This window comes from Astyanax mexicanus, chromosome 14 (genome assembly GCF_023375975.1).
Source record: "Astyanax mexicanus isolate ESR-SI-001 chromosome 14, AstMex3_surface, whole genome shotgun sequence".
In the NCBI taxonomy this organism is placed as follows: Eukaryota; Metazoa; Chordata; class Actinopteri; order Characiformes; family Acestrorhamphidae; genus Astyanax; species Astyanax mexicanus.
In genome coordinates, this window is record NC_064421.1 from 217,501 (window position 1) to 236,295 (window position 18,795).

Consider the following 18,795-nt stretch of genomic DNA (forward strand, 5'->3'; position numbering starts at 1 on the left):
GAGTTCAGCACAGCTGTTAACTGAAAGCCTGAATTCCAGGAGACTCTACCTCATAAAACTGACTGAGAAAATCCAGCAGAGATGTTCAAAACTGATCATCTAAACAAGAGGAGCTAAAATATAAAATATATTCTGGTTTGTTTAACACGTTTTTTATTTAGTAAATAATTCTATATGTTTTTTCTACATAGTTTAGATAAGTTTATTATTAATCTACAATACAGAACATTAAATATAGTAATAAATATATGTAGGTGTGAAATCTGTGGATCTGGTAACCCTGCAGGTGAGAAACACATGGCTGTGGTTAACAGTTCAGTGTTTCTGTTAGCCAATAGCGATGCTTCAGGTAAAAATCTCATAAGCCCTGCCCCCGTGGAGAGCTGGTGTGGCACTGTATAGAAACACACTGTACATAAATACACTGTATATAAACACACTGTATACAAACACACTGTATACAAACACACTGTATATACAGTAAACACTTTGGGTGAGTGAGATCCTGCAGTTCTTTAAATGTTGTTCTGGGTTCTTTTGGGATCTCCTGGATGAGTTCTTCATGCCCTTTTGGAGTAATTTTGTTCGGTCGGCCGGTCACTCCTGGGAAGGTTCACCAGTGTTCCATGTTTTTTCTCCGTTAGTGAATAATAGTGAATCACTGTGGTTCTCTGGAGTCCCAAAGCTTTAGAAATGATTTAATAACCTTTTCCAGACTGATAGATGATCAATAACTGAGTTTTTTTCTTATCTGTTGTTGAGTTTCTTCAGATGGGGGTTTAATAATAATAATGTGCTGCTTTTATCTGAGATCTTTTATCTGCTTCATGTTGATTAGTATTTTTTTTATTAACAGATATGTATTTAATATATATTGTTTTTTTTGATTAAATGAATAGAATTAATGTTTTATTACAGGTATGAAGCTGCTGTGGATCAGGATTCAGTTCTTACCCAGTTTTGAGTGTCCGAAGCAGAAAACACATCCGTCAGCTCCGTTCAACACCGACTGAATCACCTCCGCCACCGTGCCCGCACACACCTCCGCCTGCAGGTACACACCACACCTTTACACACACCTTACACACACCTCACACACACCTCCGCCTGCAGGTACACACCACACCTTTACACACACCTTACACACACCTCACACACACCTCCGCCTGCAGGTACACACCACACCTTTACACACACCTTACACACACCTTACACACACCACCTTTACACACACCTCCGCCTGCAGGTACACACCACACCTTTACACACACCTTACACACACCTCCGCCTGCAGGTACACACCACACCTTTACACACACCTCACACACACCTCCGCCTGCAGGTACACACCACACCTTTACACACACCTTACACACACCTCACACACACCTCCGCCTGCAGGTACACACCACACCTTTACACACACCTTACACACACCTTACACACACCACCTTTACACACACCTCCGCCTGCAGGTACACACCACACCTTTACACACACCTTACACACACCTTACACACACCACCTTTACACACACCTCCGCCTGCAGGTACACACCACACCTTTACACACACCTTACACACACCTTACACACACCACCTTTACACACACCTCCGCCTGCAGGTACACACCACACCTTTACACACAACTTACACACACCTCACACACACCTCCGCCTGCAGGTACACACCACACCTTTACACACACCTTACACACACCTCCGCCTGCAGGTACACACCACACCTTTACACACACCTCACACACACCTCCGCCTGCAGGTACACACCACACCTTTACACACACCTCACACACACCTCCGCCTGCAGGTACACACCACACCTTTACACACACCTTACACACCACACCTTTACACACACCTCACACACACCTCCACCTGCAGGTACACACCACACCTTTACACACACCTCACACACACCTCCGCCTGCAGGTACACACCACACCTTTACACACACCTTACACACACCTCCGCCTGCAGGTACACACCACACCTTTACACACACCTTACACACACCTCCGCCTGCAGGTACACACCACACCTTTACACACACCTCACACACACCTCCGCCTGCAGGTACACACCACACCTTTACACACACCTTACACACACCTCACACACACCTCCGCCTGCAGGTACACACCACACCTTTACACACACCTTACACACACCTCCGCCTGCAGGTACACACCACACCCTTACACACACCTCCGCCTGCAGGTACACACCACACCTTTACACACACCTTACACACACCTCCACCTGCAGGTACACACACCACCTTTACACACACCTTACACACACCTCCGCCTGCAGGTACACACCACACCTTTACACACACCTTACACACACCTCACACACACACCTCCGCCTGCAGGTACACACCACACCTTTATACAGGTAGCAGAACAGGTAAAAAAACTGACGGACAGGTAGAAGTTGTAGGAGTTGCTTACCTGTGAAGCATCATGGGAAAAGGCAGCGTCAAAGGCGAACATTTTGGGCGGGGCCTGGTTGGAGGCGGGGCGTTTCTGGGCGGGGCTTTGCTGGGTGTTGGCTGCCGGGTCCATGATGGTCACCTGCTTTTTACGAGAGTCGACCTTCAGGAAGGAGCTGGACTCCGAATCAGCCGGAGAAACAGGACACACCCGCAACATCACCTTTACCTGTACACACACACACACAAACACACACACAAACACACACACAAACACACACACACACACACACACACACACACACAGTGTGTTATACACTGAGCTGCTGGTTGACGCTGTGAAGGAGCTCCAGCAGCTCATTTACGGGAACAGCAATGTTATTTTATTTACTATTCTGTTTATTGTTGATGTAAAAGTTGGGTTTGTGCTGCTGTGTTCATGTGTGTGTAATAAGTGGGGGCGTACGCTCGGCTCGGCACAGCGCCTGTGTTACCGAGATAGCGATGAACGTCTGACTGTTGGCGTCTGTCTAGGTTGTATTCAGTCAGTGGAGCTCCTGTGTTTTCTGTTACCAAGATAAACAAGATAAAACTCCAGAAATGTACCTGAACACACCTCATTTCCAGAACACCACGCCCATCAGTGTAGATATATTCAGAAGCTCTGCTGCTGTTTAAACCAGACAGTACTGATATATCATGTTTTAATACCACAGACATTATTTTTAAGGTTTTTTTAAGGAGGCATGTTGGTAAGGGCTGGGAGGTGGAGGTGAGGAGGTAGAGTGGAGCAGGAGATGAAGATGTGAGATACAGAGAGATGCTGAGGAGGAGGAGGAGAGGGAGAAGATGAAGATGTAGAGGAGGAGGAGGAGGAGGTGAGGAGATGCTCCTCTGAGGATATGGTAATTATTCCCCAGAGTTCTCAGTGTTCAGCTCTTTCCTGGATTCACTCCTTTATCTCAGATCAAAGAAACAGAACCTCTTCATCTGCTCGTCTCCCAGACATCTCTCACAACTCATCTTCACCCGCACTTATCTATTTACTGCCTCAGCACGGAGAGACAGAGTGTGTGTGTGTGTGTGTGTGTGTGTGTGTGTGGGATGTTAAATATCACACTGGGATTAAAGCTGAAGCTCCTGAATGTGAGGAATAGAAGAACATCTGCAACAAAACAACAACAACAGACTACTGACACCCAGCACTCAGTACAGTACACACTCACTGGCCACTTTATCAGAAACACCTACCTTATAGCTACACTCACTGGCCACTTTATCAGAAACACCTACCGTATACTAGAGCTGCATGATATTGAAAAAAATTACATTGAAAATTTTTATTTTTCGACTATATATACCGCCATATTAAACAATGCAGGGCATCACTATGACATCTTCAGCCCCACCCCCACCCGTGCGCTGTCTCGCTGCCGGACCAATCAAGAGCTGAGTCAGAGCCGAGCTCTCAAAACCCCATAAAACAGCAAAACAACAGTAATCTGCCCTTTAATCAGCATTTCAATGTCTTTTTAAAAGGTAAATAATAGCGTTTGTTTTTCAGGGATTAAAAGTGTGAATTCAGCTGTAACTGGAAATATCTGCACTGATAAACTGTGCTGCACTGAGGAGCACAGCTTTACACACCTGCTCACGTTTACAAGCACGTGCCCGACCATGTGGATGGAGGCCATGCGTGAGGTTACCTCCTGTTTACTTGTGCATGCGCACATCACGATGATGCTTAAACCATATATCGAGCAGCCCTACCTTATAGCTACACTTACTGGACACTTTATCGGAAACACCCACTGGTTCTCACGGGTTAACTGCCGGTGATTCACAGATCAGACTCTGAGAGCAGGATGACGGAGAATCGTCCAAATATTTACGCAAAGCTTAAATTCCAGAAAATATTACAAAATAAATCACAGATCTGTACTCTCTCTCTCTCTCTCTCTCTCAGACTCCGGCTGCTGATGGAGAAGCAGCATGACCTACTGTACTCTCTCTCTCTCTCTCAGACTCCGGCTGCTGATGGAGATACAGCATGATCTACTGTACTCTCTCTCTCTCTCTCTCTCTCTCAGACTCCGGCTGCTGATGGAGAAGCAGTGGTAGAGCTGATCTGGTATAGCCGGCGCTGGTTCCTCTCTCTGAGCTGAGAGCAGGGTGCAGGGTGTGGATCTGGTTGGTAGATGTTCGGCTCGTTGGGCTCAGCGCTCTCCGCTCTCGGCTGCAGTTGTGATGAATATTTAATGAGGCGTTGTCGTGAGTGTGTAGCGTGTCGGTGAAGCGGCGGCGGCGCTCTGATACAGCGTAAATAATTGATTTGGACGTCATTTCTGATCGAACAGCGGCCTGGACCAGCGCCAAACTCTGAGAGAGCGGCATTCACTGAATAATTCAGCAGCACAAAACACACACACACACAGACTATACACACACACACACACACTATACACACACACACACACACACACACTATACACACACACACACACACACACACACACACTATACACACACACACACTATACACACAAACACAAACACACACACACTATACACACACACACACTATACACACAAACACAAACACACACACACCAGAGTACTGAGGGAGCATATCATTAAAACCTCAGATCACAAACACCTGAATATCAGCATTAAATCACACCACAGTACTCTACAGCTGCAGGAAAGAGTATGTGATCTCTGGGATTATACTTGTATTTCTGCATAAATTGGTGATTAAATGTGTTCTGATCTTCATCTAAATCACAACAATAGACAAACACAGTCTGATTAAACTAAAACCACACAAAACATTATATATATTTGCATGGTTTTATTGAACACAGCATGTTAATATTCACAGTGAGAGTAAATAAAAGTTTGTGAATCTTTGTATTTAATAACTGGTTGATCCTCCTTTATCAGCAAAAACCTCAACCAATGGTTTCCTGTAGCTGCAGATCAGAGCTGCAGAACGGTCAGGAGGAATTCTGGATCATTCCTCTTCACTAAACTGTTTCAGTTCAGCTATAATATTATGGGATATCTGGAGTGAATCTCTCTCTTGAGGTCATGATGCTGCAGCATCTCAGTTGGGTTCAGGAGGTCAGGACTCTCCAGAAGGAGTATTTATTTATTTTCTTCTGTTGAAGTCGTTCGGTTGTTGATTTATTTCTATGTTTTGGGTCGTTGTTCTGTTGCATCATCCGTCCTCTGTTGAGCTTCAGTTGGAGGACAGATGGTTTTAAGTTTACATTTTCCTGTAAAATGTAAACCTCGTAAACTTGGGAATTCATTTTTCTGTTGATGACGGCAAAATCCGTCCAGACCCTGAGACAGCAAAGCAAAGCAGCCCTAAACCGTGATGCTCCCTCCACCATGTTTCACAGTTGGGATGAGGTTTTGATGATGGTGTTGTGTGTTTTCCTTCCAAACAACTCAATTTTGGTTTCATCTGTCCACAGTATATTTATACAGTACTGCTGTGGAACATCCAGGTGCTTTTTTTAAACGTTAAACGTGCAGCAAAAATGTTTTTTTGGACAGCAGTGTCTTCCTCCGTGGTGTCCTCCCATCAACTCCATTCTTGTTTTAATGTTTTCCTTATTGTATTTATTGATTTGTCAACAAAATTTCAGCATGTCCCAGAGATGTCTGTGTTTGGTCTTCAGCTGAGACTCTAGGATTCTTCCTCACCTCATTGATCATTCTGCATGTGCTGTGCTCTTACAGTCACCTTTACAGGACTTTACCACACCTAGAGAGAGTAGCAGCAACAGTGCTGAACTTTCTCCATTTGTAGAGTGTCTGTCTTACCGTGGACTCATGAACATCAAAGCTTTTAGAGATACTTTTGTAACTCTACAAAAGTAACTCTTTATGTAAATCAACAATTCTTGAATGTAGGTCTATAGTGGAGTATATAATACTGTACTACAAAAACCGTACTATACCACACAGTTCCATACCATACCATACCAGTATATAATACTGTACTATACCATACCATACTTTAACATACCATACTATGCAATACCAAACAATACCATACTGTATCATACCACACCATACAATACAGTACTGTACCGGTATACAATACCATACTATACCATACAGTACCATACAATACAATACCATACTATTCAACAATACCATACTATACCATAATAATACTATAGCTCATGGGATATATTTAATATAATATATATAATAATGCTATGCTACATGATACAATATAACATGGTATGATACACATTATATTATTACAGCATTACAATGTGCTCTATATTACACCTCACACACACTGGGCGGAGTCAGAGTTGGGGTGTAATTGATTATGTAATTAGTGTAATTAAGGATGTAATTATGTAATTAAAGGATTAAAGTAATTACTGTGCTTCACTTTTCACTTCCACACAATCATACTGTTGTCTACTGCGAGTGTGTGTGTGAGACAGAGAGTGTGTGTGTGTGTGTGTGTGTGTGTGTGTGTGTGTGTGTGTGTGTGTGTGTGTGTGTGTGTGTGTGTGTGTGTGTGTGTGTGTGTGTGGAGCTCATTACCCCCCCGCTAGGTCGAGGTGGAGCCGGGGTGTCTCTCTCTCTCCCACTGAGACCCCTGAGCTCCAACTGAGAGACAGAGTGATTAATCACACACACACACACACACTCTGACGAACACACACACAGTTCTGATTTAGAGTGTATTCACACCTGAAAATCTTAACTAAACTAACTGTATTCTGTTCTGTATTTAATCCAGTTAGTTTTAGTTTCACACTGCAGTTTAGTTACTAAAAGAATAAACTACTTTACTACATCCTGTCATCATTACTCACTTACGTGGGCGGAGTCTCTTGTACCCGTACTGCTCTGTAATTAATCTACAGTTACAGTAGATACAGAATCACCAGCACTGTAATCTGTTGTACCCGTACTGCTCTGTAATTAATCTACAGTTACAGTAGATACAGAATCACCAGCACTGTAATCTGCTGTACCCATACTGCTCTGTAATTAATCTACAGTTACAGTAGATACAGAATCACCAGCACCGTAATCTGTTGTACCCATACTGCTCTGTAATTAATCTACAGTTACAGCAGATACAGAATCACCAGCACCGTAATCTGTTGTACCCGTACTGCTCTGTAATTAATCTACAGTTACAGTAGATACAGAATCACCAGCACCGTAATCTGTTGTACCCGTACTGCTCTGTAATTAATCTACAGTTACAGTAGATACAGAATCACCAGCACCGTAATCTGTTGTACCCGTACTGCTCTGTAATTAATCTACAGTTACAGTAGATACAGAATCACCAGCACTGTAATCTGTTGTACCCATACTGCTCTGTAATTAATCTACAGTTACAGCAGATACAGAATCACCAGCACTGTAATCTGTTGTACCCATACTGCTCTGTAATTAATCAACAGTTACAGTAGATACAGAATCACCAGCACTGTAATCTGTTGTACTCGTACTGCTCTGTAATTAATCTACAGTTACAGTAGATACAGAATCACCAGCACCGTAATCTGTTGTACCCATACTGCTCTGTAATTAATCTACAGTTACAGTAGATACAGAATCACCAGCACTGTAATCTGTTGTACCCGTACTGCTCTGTAATTAATCTACAGTTACAGTAGATACAGAATCACCAGCACTGTAATCTGTTGTACCCGTACTGCTCTGTAATTAATCTACAGTTACAGTAGATACAGAATCACCAGCACTGTAATCACCGTAACTGTAAGCCATAGCTATAGTGTGAGTGTACGTTGAGTGTGTGTGAGAGTGTGTGTGAGAGTGTGTGTGTGTGTGTGTGTGTGTGTGTGTGTGAGAGAGATCTTACACTATAATAAAGTAACTGGACACTAAAATTGGCGTCCAGTTTTCCTCTGGAGAGACAAAGAAAAAATCCACAGAGACTCATTATATTATATAGACCCTCCAACACACTCCAAACACCCCCCCCCCCCACTCACACACACACACACAAACATGGAGATGGTGTGTGTGTGTGTGTGTGTGTGTGTGTGTATCCAGAGTGTATTAAAACCAGCAGCTCCATAAACACAGAACACAGTCGTAGCAGCAGCTTAACATTTTACAGCCCTGGATCATCATCATACACTCATCTCCCAGTCAAACCTGCTGGGAACTGGGAGGAACTGGACACGGATTAAGCCTCGAGAAGAGGACCTGAGAGAGAACCACTATATGTACTAGCCAAAAATATCCAGCATGCTGTCAAATTTACAACAAGACTGTTCAGTAGAGACGAAGCTCAGTGTCTCAGCCCGCCTTCACTGAGTTTACAGTGCAGCCGACCAGTGATTTAAAATGAATGTCCCAAAAAGTAAAAGTGCAGTGCATTATTGTATTTAATTACAAAACCAATTACATTTCTATCTAATTACAGTACCGGAGCTCAGCTCTGTTTACTCTATTTACCGCTGAGATCAACACACTTGAGATCGGACTAAAACAGCCTGAATATAATCTGAACTGACTATCAAATATACTCCTCAGGTTTGAGCTTAACGGCTGTTCAGGTGCAGTTAAACCTGATTTATTACCCAGATAATAATTAATACAGATATTAACTAATGCTAATCTCTGGTGCTCCATGCTATACTGTTTTAAACTAAACATATTATTTATATTGCTCACCGCTCATCTTCACGCTGCTACATTTACGCATAAAAAATTGTGTGGACGCAAAACTACTTATTGAAAACACTATATTTGAAAGTGCAAATACAAATATGCACAAATACACTGCACAAATATATGTACTGTTCTGGAACACAGAACCTTCTAGCTGTATTCACGTTTTTTTCTCCAGCACCAGAGAACTCTGACCAATCAGAGGAGACATTGAGCTTGCATGGTTTGTTGGGGCTCATTTGTGCCTGTGTGAAAACAAACCAAACCAAACCAAACCAAGGGGAAAATGCTCCAAATAAACCAAAAGCAAAAAAAAACAGTCTAAACATCTAAATACAGCTTTTAGCTCTATCCGGATGGGATTAGTTTGTTCTGCAATTGAAAAAACAGGAGGATCAATGAGTTTTTAGGTTTTAGGTTTTTCGGTCACATGATCTCGTCACGGCGTTCAGTAGCTCCTCCATTTCCACTCGCTGTTGTGTTTTTAACGTGGATCTCCGTGGAAACCGTGGCGCGCCCAAAGTGTAATTACGGTGCACAGCAGTGGACAAATATCTATTTTATTAAAGGCGAGGAGACGAATCTCAGAGATGTGCGTCCGGACGGGACTAAAATTACCGGAGGAGCACGGAGTTCAGAGAAAAACAGTAGATAATTCAGCCTGTAATTTTCTCAGAGGACGTCTGAGAAAAACACCTACATGATCGTTCTGGACGAGAATAAAATCAAATAAATCCTGAAAATAATCCTGTCCTGATAGGGCTAGGGTATTACTGATTAATTAGCTGGTTAGATATCCGACAGCCCGACTACAACTCATCCATCTACTCCAGACGACATAGGAGATGGAGGAGGAGGAGGAAGAGGAGATGGAGGAGAAGATGGACAGATATCAGTCTGATGTTGATGAGATCAGATCACTCTGAGGGAAGATGTTCAGTTAGACGGTGTTTATCTGCAGCGTTTACCCTCAAAATCCCCACCGTTCACTTTCTACAACAGAGTGACACTGCAGAACAATACAGACCAATCAGTAACTGTATTACACTAAAAAACACAACCATGAGTTACACTGTTTACTACACAGTTACACTGTTACAGTTAATAGTCACATGATTATAACTGATGAATTACAATGTTACAGTTGAGTGACGCTGTTATAATGATGTGTTACACTGTTTACTGAATAGTTACACCCAGCCAATAGCAGACAGCGTACTCTCAACCAGAAACAACCATCCACCTGGAGGACGGCATCCAATCCATATCTGGGCACAGTCATACATACATTTACCCCCACACACATGTTTTTAGACTGTGGGAGGAAACCCAATCAGACACAAGGAGAAACATGGAAACTCCACCCAGATTTGAACCTAAGACCCCAGTGCTGAGAGGCGAACTTGCTAACCACTAAACCACCTCTAATCATCTCTCTAATCACAGTGCCGCCCACGAATGATAAGTTACACTGTTTTACTGAATACTTACACTGTTACAGTGAAGGGTTACATTTCTACAGCGGATACACTGTTACTCTGAAGAGTTACACTGTTACTCTGAAGAGATACACTGTTACTCTGAAGAGATACACTGTTACTCTGAAGAGATACACTGTTACTCTGAAGAGATACACTGTTACTCTGAAGAGATACACTGTTACTCTGAAGAGATACACTGTTACTCTGAAGAGATACACTGTTACTCTGAAGAGTTACACTGTTACTCTGAAGAGTTACACTGTTACTCTGAAGAGTTACACTGTTACTCTGAAGAGTTACACTGTTACTCTGAAGAGTTAAACTGTTACTCTGAAGAGATACACTGTTACTCTGAAGAGTTACACTGTTACTCTGAAGAGTTACACTGTTACTCTGAAGAGATACACTGTTACTCTGAAGAGATACACTGTTACTCTGAAGAGTTACACTGTTACTCTGAAGTGATACAGTGTCACAGTTAAAGATTATATGGTGAAACTGAAGATACAGAGTTTCAGTAATTGAAACATTGTTACTCTGAAGAGTTACAGTGTTACAGAGCAGCTCTTTATTAGTAACAGTAGTTCATTAGGGATATCCGAGTGTCTGATTGGTCATAAGAGATCAGTCTGCAGACTCTGGATCAGTGCTACATTTCACCAATACAAATATCACTATTACCATCCAGCACCGCCGCAGCTTGATTATACACGGCTAACAAGCCTCCGCCACCGCCACCAGCACCGCACACACACTACACACACACACACACAGGGCTCGGCCTCGTACACACCACCTCATTATCTGCAACAAATTAGAAAACGATAGTGTAAAACCTGAAAACGCTCTTAATTAGGATTAAAACAACCCAAAAGTAACAGAACTATCAGAAACCCCAATTAATGCAGAACCTTCACACTAAACCATAAAACTATATTTACCCTCACATCTCTATTATAAATATACACTACTTAAAATAACGAAGAGAACACTTAATGATCACAGGATAAAACACAGAGAGCCCTATTTAAGTGATCTGTAATGTGTCTTTGCTATCGTAACGATGGGAAAAGTACACCTTGCACGACTCGAAACCCACAAAAGTCATGTATTAATTCTCTTAATCATTAATCGTGGGTGTGGTTAATCATGTTTTGGGCGTAACGTGAAATAAATAAACCAATCAGAGCATCATCTGTTTGCCCATCATTCCCTAAGAGTAGATCAGGTGAGCTCTGTCTTTGGTGGATTGCTATTGTAACGGTGCAGCTACCTGGACGTGTTCAACAAACTCTTCTCAGCAGAGGAAACTGAGCTGCTGGTTGACGCTGTGAAGGAGCTCCAGCAGCTCATTTACGGGAACAGCAATGTTATTTTATTTACTATTCTGTTTATTGTTGATGTAAAAGTTGGGTTTGTGCTGCTGTGTGTTCATGTGTGTGTAATAAGTGTTACCGAGATAGCGATGAACGTCTGACTGTTGGCGTCTGTCTAGGTTGTATTCAGTCAGTGGAGCTCCTGTGTTTTCTGTTACCAAGATAAACAAGCAAAACTCCAGAAATGTACCTGAAAACACCTCATTTCCAGAACACCACGCCCATCAGTGTAGATATATTCAGACGATCTGCTGCTGTTTAAACCAGACAGGAGGAAGATAGGAGTGAAAATAGATCTGTTGGATTCAGAGCTCATTATAACTCTGATATTCTGGATTAAACATTAATATTATAAACCAAATCCAAACAGAATCTAATCTCTCCCAGACTCTCATTTCATTACCAACACTCCAAATTTACCCTTTATTAGAATATTTACACCCAATAACCCCCCCCCCCCCCCCCACATACTCACACTCACTGCGGCCACTTTATTGGAAACAGATAGACTGTGTTTATCTTGGTCGGGATAATGAACATAATTGAACTGAATTCAGACAGCCTGAGTGCTTATCTGGCAGAGAGTGTGTGTGTGTGTGTGTGTGTGTGTGTGTGTGTGTGTGAGAGAGAGCTGGCACTGGCCGAGTCCAAACACAGATGAGCCTCTTCAGCCTCAGCTGCTCTGAGCCAAAACACACACACACACACACACACTATACACACACACACTGCCCACTTGAAACCTGCAGATGCCTGATTGGCCAGAATGTTTTAATACAAATAAACCAGTTTATTTTCTGTATCTGTGTGAACACCTCTGTGGATCAGTGTAGAAGAAATAGAAACAGTGTATAACTGCAGTGTGTAAAAAAAAAAAATATATATATATATAAATCCAAACTAATCTAGCTCTGTGTGAAAAAGTGTTTCCCCCCATGAATTAACTGTGATTAATCACTTTTTGTAAAGCTGAGTTTAATTTCACTACTACCCACAACCAGGCCTGATTACTGATCACAGACCTGTAGACTCAATAAATCACTTAAATAGAACCTGTCTGACAACATGAAGCAGATAAAAGATCTCAGATAAAAGCAGCACATTATTATTATTAAACCCCATCTGAGGAAACTCAACAACAAAAAGTTATTGATCATCTATCAGCCTGGAAAAGGTTATAAAATCATTTCTAAAGCTTTGAGACTCCAGAGAACCACAGTGATTCACTATAAACAGGTGTATCAGCAGGATGTGAGGTAAGAGCTCACCTTGCCCAGGCCGGGGTTATCTCGGACCTTGCTGATTGCCCGGAGCAGGCAGGGCGGGGCCGGGGGCGGGGACACCTGTAAGATCCCACTGAAGTTGGTGGGGTAGAGTGGAGGATCACAGACTGCAGGGGGCGCCGGACGCTGTTTCTTCTTCTTAGAGGAGAGATTCAGTTTCTGAGCAGCTCTGAGAAAAACACAGAACAAATAAAGTTCTATACTGCAGATATTAACACCCAGCAAAACATTAACATCAACACAGCAGATCATTTAAATCACCTGTAGCCACGCCCCTATGGTTACACACTTACTCAGTGGGTTTTAGCCCCTCCCCTCTGATCATTTAGGTGAGAAACCAGAGAAACATTCATTACTGACCAGGGTTTTTATCAATAAAGGAAGTGAACGAAATATTGGAAACTGAAAGTTTACAGAAACTAATAGAAACAGAAATTATATTAAAAAACAGTAACTAACTAACTAACTAACTAAAAAACGAACTAAAACGAGCTGAAATTATAAATAGAATAACCTTCGTTTTCATGTTTGTATTTTATTTATAAGCACTGTTTCAACTCCAGCAGTTTAACAGCGGGCGGCAACGCACAGCACCTCACGGTCCGTGACGTCACTTCCTGTTACAAAAACGCAAAATAACGAGGGCTGCAACAATTAGCCGATATAATCGACAATGTAGATTATTTAAATTTGTCAACTACAAATTTCATTGTCGACTAATCGTTAATGTGTAACAGTACCACACTACACACAGTGCTGGAGACAGAACCGCAATGGATGATGGGTAAATTACTCACTCACACAGTTTATAGTCAAATTAATATCAAACATCCAGACATTTAAATACCTTTTGAATCTCGGCATTTAGATGTTTCTATCTTTTTTAGAGATGGAGGACGTGTCAGGAATAATCGCTGACTAATCGACTAATCGAGAAAATAATCATCAGATTAGTCGACTACTAAAATAATCATTAGCTGCAGCTCTACAGAAATCACTGAGGAAGCTGCAGAACTGTGCATGAGCGAGAGGGAGATAAAAGCATGAAGTTCTGTAGTGAAACAGGAGATTCAGTATGAGGAATAAACTCAGATATACGTCTGTTAGAGAAGCAGCATAAGAGCAGCTCATACACCAGAACACTGCAAGCGGGAGGATGAACTGATGAACACTCTAACATTAATGTATTTTAGACAGCTGTGTTTATGTTCTATGTTATATATGTGTGAGGTACAGTATAGAGTTAGTTCTGCACTGATATGGTAAAAAGCTGTATCTGTATCCAGTGCTGGAATTGGATAATTCTGGTGTAAATTAGTGAAACCTGTAGATTTTATTGGGTTTCTGAGGTTCTTTATGTTTCTCTCAGATTAAGCTCTCTGATTGGATGTCTGTTTGATGTTTCTGTGTTTTTTATTGGCTGTTTTAAGCAGCAGTATTACATATATTTAGCACTAAGTTAGCTAAGTTGTGGACTGTTACAGATGTTGTGGACAGTTGGTTGTTTCACAGTAACTGAATATATATATATATATTTTGATTGAGTTTTATAACAGAATACTTTTTTTTTAACTCTGCACCTCACAAATAACCCAAAGTATAAAAAAACTAAAACTAATACTGCACTGTAAACTCATACGTTGTTTGAACTCAAATGATTTAAGTCTGTTTTACATAAAATTGGATATTTCTAATCAATACTCAACTATATATACTGTACTATTCAAACTGAGATCTTTGAGTTGAATCAACTTATAATAACTGAGTTTATTCTGTTTTTGTCATTAACAGCTTCTTTTCTATTGGCTTCTGTCACAATCTATTTGCATACTGGGCGTGTCCAACAGTTTCTGACTAACACTCACCATCAGTGTGTAGTGATTCCCCCCCTGGGCTACCTTACAAATAAATCAACTTCCCCTTTAGTTGTAATTAAAACTTGATGTTTTAAGTTATGCTAACTTACAGTGTAGAATGAATTAATAAAAACTAACTAAAACTAAGCATTATTAAAAAAATAAAAACGAATAAATACTAGAAAACCCGCTATAAAAACGTATTAAAACCAACTGAATTAGAGAAAAAGTGAAAAATAAAATGAAAGAACAATTTCAAAACTAATATAATCTTGAAACTGACACACACACACACACACACACACACACACACACACACCCTACACACACCCTACACACACCCTACACACACCCTACACACACCCTACACACACCCTACACACACACTCACACACACTCACACACACTCACACACACACACTCACACACTCACACACACACACACACACACACACACACACACACACACACACACACACACACACAGCGCTAGGCTAACAGCACAGTGGGAGTAAAAGTTTAGAAGATAAATAAACTGAACTAAACTGTTCAGCCCACACACACACCACTCAATTTGCATATATGCTAATTTGGGGAAGGTGTGTTGGACGAGTTTCTGATGTGCATCCTAATTAGCATCTGCGTAGGCTAGCTACAGTTTCACACTGCGCACACACACACACTTACACCAAACGCGCATACACACACCAACACACTGCCCGCCCCCGCACAGTGTGTAATTAGCGAGCTCGTCCCCATATGCTGCAGCTTTACGGCGGAGCAGCTTCAGATGCAGCGAGGCTGGATCAGTTAGCGCTAAACCGCTAATGACCGGATCCAGCCAAACCCGACTTCTACACAACTTTATCAGTACTGAGACTTTCAGAGTTTCAGACGACCAGAGTTCAGATAAAGAACTTCCTCAAAATGTGCACTGACTGTTCTGGACGGCCAGTCCTGCCTCTAATCTCTACGACAAATATATTTCTTTATAGAACCAAAAGTGATTCTTTTCTGGCATCATTTAGAGAATCTTTTGTATTACCATAATTTTCCCTATCTTACACTGTACACACGGTGCGTTGTGATGCTCATCACTATCTTACATCCCTCTAACAGATCTATTATTCACTCCTTCCTCCTGCCTGGTTTAAACAGCAGCAGAGCTTCTGAATATATCTACACTGATGGGCGTGGTGTTCTGGAAATGAGGTGTATTCAGGTACATTTCTGGAGTTTTATCTTGTTTATCTTGGTAACAGAAAACACAGGAGCTCCACTGACTGAATACAACCTAGACAGACGCCAACAGTCAGACGTTCATCGCTATCTCGGTAACACAGGCGCCGTGCCGAGCCGAGCGTACACCCCCACTTATTACACACACATGAACACACAGCAGCACAAACCCAACTTTTACATCAACAATAAACAGAATAGTAAATAAAATAACATTGCTGTTCCCGTAAATGAGCTGCTGGAGCTCCTTCACAGCGTCAACCAGCAGCTCAGTTTCCTCTGCTGAGAAGAGTTTGTTGAACACGTCCAGGTAGCTGCACCGTTACAATAGCAATCCACCAAAGTCAGAGCTCACCTGATCTACTCTTAAAGAGAATTTTATTTATTTATTTCACGTTACGCCCAAAACATGATTAACCACACCCACGATTAATGAATTAGAGAATTAGTACATGACTTTTGTGGGTTTCGAGCTGAGCAAGATGTACTTTTCCCGTCATTATGATAGCAAAGACACACTGACACACTCTAAGTCAAGCTGCACTATTTCCTCCTGCCCTCACTGTCCTCATCAGTAGATAAAGAAGATGAAGGAGATGAAGATGATGATGAGTGTGCTGATTATCTGCATTACTGCAGCTCTGGGCGTTCTCCCTGTCTCTCACCGTTACATCAGTACAGAGCAGGAGCCCATCTCCCGTCTGACTAACTGTCTGTCTGTCTCAGTGTCTGTCTGTCTGACTGCATGACCTCCTGCAGCAGAGATCAGCTTCTCCTCATCCTCGTCCTTCATCACCATAGAGGAGCTTCTTATTAGAAAGACGAGACGCTGTAGAGAGTCAGGATCCTCCCAGAGACAAGTTACAGGACTTTATTTATAGAGTCAGACTGTCGCCACCCAATAAACAGTGTGAAAACAGAGGGATTAGTGATTTCACACTTACAGAAACGATCCGCACCAAGGGCCCTCTTTTAGTGAACTATAGTGCTTTAGGTAATTGTGCTTTGTGATGCTGAATTTAAGGGCGTGTCAAAAAACACACCTTGTGCAGCTCGAAACACAGAGCAAAAGTCATGTACTAATTCTCTTAATTAATGATGGGTGTTAATAATAATTTTGGGCGTAACGTGAAATAAACTAATTAGAGGGTCATCTGTTTGCTCATCATTCTCTTTAAGAGTAGATCAGGTGAGCTCTGACTTTGGTGGACTGCTATTGTAACGGTGCAGCTACCTGGACGTGTTCAACAAACTCTTCTCAGCAGAGGAAACTGAGCTGCTGGTTGACGCTGTGAAGGAGCTCCAGCAGCTCATTTACGGGAACAGCAATGTTATTTTATTTACTATTCTGTTTATTGTTGATGTAAAAGTTGGGTTTGTGCTGCTGTGTGTTCATGTGTGTGTAATAAGTGGGGGTGTACGCTCGGCTCGGCACGGCGCCTGTGTTACCGAGATAGCGATGAACGTCTGACTGTTGGCTTCTGTCTAGGTTGTATTCAGTCAGTGGAGCTCCTGTGTTTTCTGTTACCAAGATAAACAAGATAAAACTCCAGAAATGTACCTGAACACACCTCATTTCCAGAACACCACGCCCATCAGTGTAGATATATTCAGAAGATCTGCTGCTGTTTAAACCAGACAGGAGGAAGGAGTGGGAATAGACTGTTAGTGGGGTGTAAGATAGCAACGCACCTTGCACAGGGTGCACAATATGGCCAATCAGAGTCTGATTTAACCAGAATAACCAGTGCTGGTGTGAAAAACCCGAATCTCTTTCTGAAAAGCTGACTGAGAGCCGAGTGGCACAGACTGGCATCACTCTGCCTCGCACGAGGGCATGAAGTTATAATGTGGAGAGAGTGAGACAGCAGAGTGACACAGCAGAGTGAGAGAGACAGACTGCTGCTGAAAGTCAGCCAGGCCTGTAGGGGGCGCTGTCTAACCCCTGACTCACACCGGGTCAGTGCAGTTCAGACGATGCCCTGGATACCCCCGTCCAGCGGTGCCAGTGCTAACTTAGCCGGCCTGCTAACAGATGCGGGACTCAGGGCTCACTTTTAGCAGCTTGTAGTAAGGGGTTGCATGGTGGTTGCTGTGGCACCCCTGGTGGTTGCTATGCCAAAGTTGTAAGAAGTTGCTGGGTGGTTGCTATAGCATTGTTATGCATGTTGCATGGCATGGTTTTTGCCATAGTATCCTAGGTGATTGCAAAGTGGTGTTGGTAACTGGTTGCTCGGAGGTTGCTAAGGGGTTGCTAGATGATTGACTTGGTATCCCAGGTGGTTGCTAGATGGCTGCTATGGTGTTAATAGGTGAATAGGTAAATAGTTGTTGCTAGGTGGTTGCTTTTGTGTTGGTATTTGGTTGATAGGTGGTTGCTATGGCATTAATATGTGGCTGCTGTAGAGTCC

At 42.3% G+C, this 18,795-nt stretch overlaps 1 protein-coding gene across 5 annotated transcripts in view; it reads right to left on the reverse strand.

Moving 5' to 3' along the window:
- The window catches only part of kif26ba (kinesin family member 26Ba), a 94,982-nt gene that overhangs the window by 29,423 nt on the left and 46,764 nt on the right, over window positions 1-18,795 (reverse strand). For all 5 annotated transcript variants that reach the window (XM_049463477.1, XM_049463476.1, XM_049463475.1 and 2 more), the window contains exons 5-7: window positions 13,275-13,458; window positions 2,473-2,682; window positions 955-1,048 (exon numbers count right to left, since the gene is read on the reverse strand). In XM_049463477.1, coding sequence (XP_049319434.1) covers window positions 955-1,048; window positions 2,473-2,682; window positions 13,275-13,458 — 488 coding nt within the window. The remainder of the gene's footprint in view (window positions 1-954; window positions 1,049-2,472; window positions 2,683-13,274; window positions 13,459-18,795) is intronic.